The sequence below is a fragment of the Brachionichthys hirsutus genome, unplaced genomic scaffold (assembly GCF_040956055.1).
Source record: "Brachionichthys hirsutus isolate HB-005 unplaced genomic scaffold, CSIRO-AGI_Bhir_v1 contig_987, whole genome shotgun sequence".
Classification (NCBI taxonomy): Eukaryota; Metazoa; Chordata; class Actinopteri; order Lophiiformes; family Brachionichthyidae; genus Brachionichthys; species Brachionichthys hirsutus.
Genome location: NW_027180338.1, coordinates 269,823 through 277,956, shown reverse-complemented (window position 1 = coordinate 277,956; position 8,134 = coordinate 269,823). Strand labels below are relative to the sequence as shown.

Here is an 8,134-nt window from a genome sequence, read left to right as displayed (position 1 = left end):
AAGTATGTGCTTTAACATAGTTGCTGCTAACCAACGTGCAGCAGGATCCAGAGCTCACTGATTTAGGTCAGTAGGCTACCGACTCCCAGCGTCACAGGAGACTTCCCCTTCCACTGCTCCACACAGGATATGAGCAATTTCCTGAGAGCCGAGTCGCTCAAAAATTCTCTCTAAAATTTGCTGAAATCTAGCACTTCGTAACGGTTTCGTGTGAACGCACAGCCGTGACGTCCACTGAAGGCTGCCAGTGGTTTCAGCGAGGACAAAGGCGACTCATGATGAGACAACCCGGTGCAGTGTGGGTGTAGCGATATGAATGTTTGGTACGCAGTACTGCACTGTCAAGCTCACTTCCTGCTGCAGAGCGTTGCCGTGTGACACAGACACTGTGGCATTCTGGGTGGGGCTCCTGTGTAATTAATGAGTGAACAGTCAGCTGTGCCACAAGCCAGTTTATCCACGCGCACTTCCTGCGAGGAGCATATATGGCAAATGTTTCCACAAGGTAAATTAACATGTTGCAACACGGTGTCTATTAGCTCTGTAATCTAGAACAGATCAAATCTGGTGATCTGATTAAGCAATTTTGTTTTCATTTTGCAATAAACTCTTTCACATTGAGAATATTCTACAAATTCTGATGGAAAAATGCTGAAAATACCATCTCTTTAATATATAAGATTTTTTAAAAGCCTGATTTATTTGTACTTTTTTTTTTAACATGAACAGGAAAATAATTTGAAGACGACAACATGAGCTCAATATTTGGACCCTTTTCCCTCGGGTTTTTTGTTTTTGTGGATGAGATCATCTGGCTTTTTGCTTCCATTGCTACAAACTGGCTGCAGATGTGGGAAACATCCCAACTAATTGTGCATGTAATGACGTGAGGATAAATTACGGTCAATGTGAAAAACACACAACCTCAGCGCTTACAAAAACAAGAAAGCATATTCTTCACTCGAAGTGAACCTTCAGCTCATCATTTTGTAGTTTCTCTCTCTATGATCCTGTCCTGACTATAACAGCGTGACTCTCTAAAAAGCAAGCAGTAATAAAGAAACACGAGTCCTGAACTAAAAAAGGTTGAAAGAGGAAGGCGGAATATAGAATAATGGTGAGAATGTTGAAGGAATAAAATGAAGTGATTGTGCAGCGGTGTTCTGGGTCACGGCATTTGAGCCAGAATGCTGATGCTTTCGTGGTGGCGGGAGAGCAACTCCTGAGTGGTGGGAAGCAGTCACATGACCCGGCATCAGTCCCTAGAGGAGGATGCTACAAACTCTTATCTACTAGTGAAAAAGTACAACTCTGAACAACCACATATGTGACACTTGTTTTGTTTGTTTTGCAATTGTGGCGAGTGGGAAAGCAGAGTTTCTCTCATCGGGCTTCAGGGCCGGGGTTCGCAACCCCGTGACATCAAGCATCCTGTCCCGCTACGCTGTCCACAGCACGGCATCAACTTCCTCCAGCAGCCGGCTGCACCGGCTCTCCATGCATTCGAACGTAGCCTTGTTTGTTTGGTGGATCCGACCTTAAATTGAAGCTGCTCTCACCAGAAACTCCCTCTAACAGCTGAGCTTAGCTGGATTTAAACCCTGCAGCTGTCAGACAACCAAATCAATACGATAGATCTCTATAGGCAAATAACATCTGAATTCAATCTCCATTAAAACATGACTAGTTCAACTACTTTAGATAGTTTGAAGTTTTAAAAAGGGTTCAACCTCATTTGAAATTACATGTTTTTGTGTTTGTTTTGTTTTTTTGGGATCATAGAAAGAGCTTTGAGTAGAACCAGATCCAGCAAAAACCATTTTGTGCCCTGAAACATCTTCATGGCGACAGTGGTTTAAGGGGCATGGGTATCATTACATCTGGGGAAAAAAAACCTCCCAGTGCATCATCACAACCGGTAGTTTGAATCTTCCAACTGGTGTGGTTTCAACCTACCCTCCCAAAATCACGCAAATAGCAAGGTCGGGAACGAGCGATGTCGTTTTTCCTTCCCAAAATGTCACTTAATGCACCACTACTCAGCATCTCCTGCAGACCTATGATCAATCAGGCACACAAACAACCGTGAGGAAGCAGCAGTAAGTCTGTCATTCAAGAGAGAAGCCGCACCCAAACCTCGGGAGCTACAGCTGACAGCGGAAACAGCGTGCCGTCAGCGATGACACTGAAGTTCTACAAGTCGTAGAAAACCAGAAAACTGGTTCTGCAAGACACCAATTATTTATTTACAAAAAAATAAAACAGTCTAATTGTATTCCTCTGTTCCACCTCATGATTATCGACCTAATTTTACCTCCATCATAATTAAAACACAATGTATTTGTGCTCAATTCACAATGAAGTCCTGAAGCACTCCCTCCACAGTGGCTGTGGTGAGCAACTGGTTCTGTGTGACTATCTCATGTGGCCTAGTTTCCTTTTTGAGTTCCGGCTCGGGTATGAACCAAGGCAGCTGTGGGGCGATGATCTAAAGATGGTGTAAAGATGTGTTTGAGTGCGTACGCGGCGAGATGCGGTAGGTGTCAGAAGGTCTTCTCAGGAAATCTATACTCACTCATCATTTAGCTCTGCTGCTCTCTTATTGGTTAATTACCTACTGGGAATATTCCCTTCTCTGACTCGATCAGAGTTTTGATTAGGACTGAGAAAACAAGGCAAGCTCGGCCAGAGTAACGAAAAGTCAGATTTCCCAACAGACATGAAATGCACCTGAAATCAACCATTTAAAACATTAATAGCACTATTTGTGCATTCAATTCTAACTTTCTCCGTTTTATCTCTCTTGCAGCTGAGGCTGAAGACATGTCCAGACATTTCAATCGAAGGAATGACAGGAATTCCGGGGCATTCCCACTTCGGCATAGCCAGCTCTGAGTGAGAAAGCCACTCCCTGAATTGCAGCGTGAGCTAATGGATGATCAGAAGCAACTCGTCTGATATGATATTAAAGTTAAAAGATCAGTATAGAGAAAGAACATGATACGTGCGCTCAGATTAAATAAGAATCAGCTCATTGGAAAACTAACGAGCGCCACCGTCTGTGTCCGAAGTCTTGGTGTTGGAATGCTGCAGGAATCTAAATTGCAGACGGTTTAAAATTGCTTGTGTGTGTGCATTCAAGTACAAGTGAAAGAGAGAAAACAAAGCTCCTTCATCCTTCGAAGGGAAGACGCAGAGTGAATGGTCACTCCCGTTTTGTTATGGTAATGCCCAATCTAACCAGAAATGACACAACAAAGTTAACAAGTGTGAGTTCCGTCACGTGTGTTTTTATGCTACTGTCATGGATAATGGAGTCGAGAGGATTTTAGAGGACAGGCGTCCCTTGGGAGATACAGCACATCTGCCTGGAGGAAGAAGGTCACTCTCTCTCTCTCTCGGGCAGAACAGAGCCTCAAAAATACGGCGTTGCTCAAAGAGGATGAGAAGCCTATAATTCAACAAAGCGCCCATGTAGTGATTAAGTCCCGTGTAAACACGAACCATCCACGCTCACCGACTCCGTCACAACACTTCCTGTCACAGACGAGAACTCTCTCTTAATAGGCGGCAACATCAAAGTAGGCAGAGAAATGTGGCTTAAATGTATAAACGCACTTCCTGTCACGAGGTAAGAAAATACAGACTGTATGTTGTGAGTGAGACGACCAATCAGCCAGCAACAACTGAACTCCCATAGGTCACAGGGCCACCCGGAGCAGCCATGCCACGTCCCAACCCCCCTTAACCATGGCAACTACATCACATGACCTTCTCCCATGACCAGCAACCACTGACAAGATGACGATGTGCAAACCTGATCACAAAGGCTTTCCTGTGTGCCGCGGCTGAAGCAAACAAGTTGAGCAATAAAAATAAAAAATGCTAGAATTCAAACCTACAAAAAATATACAAGTCCAGGAAATTGAAAATGAAAACCACCGTAACTAACCACACTCAAGTAAAACAAAAAATAAGAAAAAAAAAGGGAGGGGGGGGGGGGGGGTTGCTTTCACTTCCTCTCATCTCAAAGTGATGGATTAAAAGACACTAAACAGACCCTTATCTCCCCATAGGGCAAATTCCTCTGCTATCAGCTGTTTCAACACAGCAAGTGTGTGTGTGTGTCGGGGGGGGGGGGTCACCTACAGTTTCTGGGACATAGCTGTAATGGGTGCCCCCGCTTATCCTCCCACCAGTTCACCTGTAGTATTTGAAGTTCAGCTTCAGCTCAGATCGTGTCTAATCACACAACCTGTGCCCGGGCCTCGGAAGACACACACGCATCGGCCTCGACTTCACATGCACAGCGCCGCTGTGAACCCGCCGCGGCCTGCGGCGGATGAAAGACAGACTGGGACGCTCGCCGTCAACAAGCACCAACAAAGACCATTTCTCCACCCGATGCTGAAACACAAAGTTAAAGCCCAACTTTGTCTATTCCTCCTTAGGGTGAGCGAAAAATACAGTGCGTGTCTTTGAACATGTTCTTCTACTCACACAAACAGGATACGCAATATGAAACAACAGTTTATTATTAATAAACGCACAACCTAAGTGCATATTGTGCTGTTTGTCTACCCCCCCCCCCCCCCCCCACACACACACACACACACACCCACAAACCTATTCTGCAGCTCCCCAGCCAGCAGGGGCTCGGTAAGCCCTGTGGGTCACGCCAGGCCGTCCTCGTGCCTCTACACCCAAGCGGAAGCTCCACTACAAGGCGTTTAGAGCGCTTCTCTTGAACTGCATGACCCGACCCCGTCAATTAATGAATGCAAGGGTGACAGAATAGAGAAGAGGTGTTTTCATCTTCCCAACACATCAGCAGCGGATCATCAACGAGGAAGAAATGAGAAATCTCAGCAGGGAATTAACGAGATGTTATTTTTACACAAATTCCAGCCGTACAGGGACGTGGCAAGTGGTTTAATAGCAAGACAATAACTATGCCCGGATCAGCAGGGTGATACCAACACTCCCACAGACTGAGGTGACTTACTCATCTCTTCTTCAAGCAAGTTGCAACATGTTTGTAATAACGCCGTCCGCTTCCTGTCAGCTTCTGCTTTTCACTCACCATGGAAAGTTTAGCATGCAAGGAAAATCACGGTCAAAAAGGCTAAAAAGAATATTTTAAAATGTCATAAACCACATGAAATAAGAGCACATCCATTAAGTTGACAAGTGAATGTGTCAAAAAAGAAAGGCTAAATTCCCTTTTCCCTACGAGCTTATTCTCAACTTTTTAGCTTAACTTAAATTTGGGTTTTGGGGGAAATCATGTTACTGTAAATCACACACATGAGTGAATAGTTTCCTTTTTGGACTACTTTAGAACTGTGGGTATTTGTAGTAATCTAGTTATTTGTCTGTATTCAAACACACTAGACTGTGTTTAAACAAGAAGCGATCTTGTGCAAACTGCTCGTGACAACTTGTTTAAACTGGCCACCGCGGTAAACACTGAAGCAGGTAGATGTCAACAAAGAGGAAACACAGTTCGAGATCTTTTTTGAAAAATGTCATTTGTATTAAAAAGTTTTTTTTTTAAACAGACAGCCAATTGTTTAAAGGCTGATCTGAGAAACGTACAATCAAGGTTAGATTTGTCAACACGGTACATGATCACATTTCCTGCCAAAAAAACGACAAAATCAACAGTACAAACAGAGTTCAAGAGGTCCGGAAGGAAAGCGTTTGGTGCTGTGGTCACGTCGAGGGGATTCCAGTACCTGTGCATTTCAAGATAGAGGTTTGGCCAGACAATGCAGACATTGCAAAAATGACATCTTAGACTTCGAAAAGGCGAACAAAAAACACACAGAAAACTGCCGTTCCAATACAAAAAGCCCATTTAAAAAGAAATAAAAATAAAAATTCAGCCTCCACCCCTACGACATTATCCAGGTGAACAGATTTTCAGAGTCGTTTTGGTGATATACGGAGGTTGGCACTAAACTGAACAGCTGATTCGTTTTGGAAAGGCACTCGGACACGAGGGCGATCGTGTCAACAGCCCCGTGCCACTTTAGCTCAGGTCCTCTCAAACACTGAAGTGGCACTCGTCACGTTTCACTCCACCCGCGGGAAAGTGGCGTCGTCTTCTTTTGACATTGGAAAAGAGAAGAAAAAAACCCCAGAAGATTTGGAGTGTTACGGGGCATTCCGCTAAAGTGAGTTAAAACCGTAACCTGCGCCAGACGGTGCAGATATTCTACAAAATATACTCTCCGTCGTCCTCTTCTACAGAAATATCCATTTGCCAGTGTATCTAAGTGTTGCCCTCCGTATCGTCTCCATCCGGGCTCAGCTCCAGGTGTGAGGACAGTCGGAACGAGTGCGATGGGGGGGGGGGGGGGGGGGGCTTCGCTGAAACTCTGGAGACGACAGTGTTGACATCAATGGAGGACACTGATCGTGCAGCGAAAGATACTCCAACACAGCGGAATTCCTGAAGACTGGACCCCTCCAGCCGTCGCTCCCCCCCCCTCCCCTGCAGTATTCCTCCCTGCATTTTCCTCCGAAGCCAGGGCGAGACACGAAGAGGAGCTCAAGAGTACACACTTGCTGCAACACACTGCCACAAATAGATACAAAAAAAAAAAAAGAATGAATTGTGAGTGAACCAAAGTGACTTTTGACAAGAGCACAGAAGAACAGAACACTGTGTGTGAGCAAACAGAGGAACTGTGCACCCCCCCCCCCCCCCCCCCCCAATTCTTCTTAGCTTTTGAGAAGTTGCTTGATATTTAGGGTCTCCAGATTCAACCACAGCCTGCTCTGCAGTTTTACTCGTGAGTCAGACACTTCCCCAATCTGCTTTAGCACAACGGCCTGCACGCTGAGCTCTGTAGATTCTCATTGTAAACGAACTCCCCACTTAGAAGTAGCAGCAAACACAAAGTGCTGCATTCTGGCCACTACTTTCTACTGACATGCGCAATTTAGTGCGTTTTGGGTGCCGCTTCCAGAGGATCTCTTGCAGCTTTTGACGTTTTGAGTGTGTATTACGCTTCAACTTACCATTTGCAAACATAAAACCGAGCAATGACTAAAAACGTAATTCTGATTGCGTTTCTTAAAGGATGACACAAGACGAGCAGCACTGGTCGTCGCCATTGGGTGTCGAGGCGTAGTTCATCTGTCGGACTATCTCCGCGAACAGTTCGTCCACCGACGTTTTATTTTTGGCTGAAGTTTCCATGAACGGGCAGTTCCAGTCGTCCGCCAGCGCCTTGCCGTCGCCGGACGAGACCTCCCTTTCTCCCTCCAGGTCCACTTTGTTCCCGACCAGAATCATGGGCACCCTCTCGTACCGTTTCACCCGAATGATCTGATCCCGCATCGGCTTGATGTCCTGGAAGCTCTGCTGGTTCACCAGGCTGTACACCAGGATGAAGCCCTGGCCGTTTTTGATGTACAGATCTCGCATGGAGGCGAACTGCTCGGTCCCGGCCGTGTCCAGTATCTCCAGAACGGACGGAGAAGAGTCCACCTCTATCTCCTTTCTGTAGAAATCCTCTATCGTGGGGTCATATTTCTCGATGAAGGACCCCGTCACGAACTGGACGGTTAACGCGGATTTCCCGACTCCTCCGGACCCAAGAACTACTACTTTGTACTCTCTCATGGTTCCCGAACAGCCCGCCGCTCCCGCTTCCTCTCCGCGCCGCTGTGAGCCCGCTAGCCGCCCTGCTGGGTTTCAAATCGCTCCGAGCGGTGGACCCGGGGCGTGGCCGTCAGCTACTGCCGTTTAGGAGGTAATGGTGGCCCCTTCGGACGTGTGCTCAACATTTGAATTGTGGCATGTTGAGTTCCAGAGGACGGCTCAGCCGGTTCTTGTGCAAGCTTCCACCGTCTTCGTTCAAGTAGACGCCGTGCGCCAGTTCCTCTTCTGTTGTAGAGTCGAGTTTACTATGACGCAGGCCTTTACACTTCCTGCGGGAAATTTCAGAATAAATTTATAATGATATAATATGTCCTGCACCGGTACCTTGTTACGGTTTATTTACCTCTTAATAACGTAATTTATAAAATTTATTATCAGAAAAAAAAGTCCTTTTGATAGTATTTATCGTGACAATTTCTTTTAACAAACTAATTATTATATTCTGAAAGGGAAAAATGT

At 45.8% G+C, this 8,134-nt stretch overlaps 1 protein-coding gene across 1 annotated transcript; it reads right to left on the bottom strand.

Annotated features, from left to right (window-relative positions):
• Window positions 1-4,731: 4,731 nt before the first annotated feature.
• Window positions 4,732-7,884, bottom strand: LOC137913679 (ras-related protein Rap-2b-like). Its single transcript, XM_068757313.1, has 3 exons — window positions 7,030-7,884; window positions 6,404-6,583; window positions 4,732-6,289 (listed from the first exon to the last, which is right to left on the bottom strand). Exon 1 carries the CDS (start codon window positions 7,634-7,636, stop codon window positions 7,085-7,087), a length of 552 nt encoding a protein of 183 aa, XP_068613414.1. The 5' UTR covers window positions 7,637-7,884; the 3' UTR covers window positions 4,732-6,289; window positions 6,404-6,583; window positions 7,030-7,084.
• Between the last annotated feature and the right edge of the window lie 250 nt (window positions 7,885-8,134).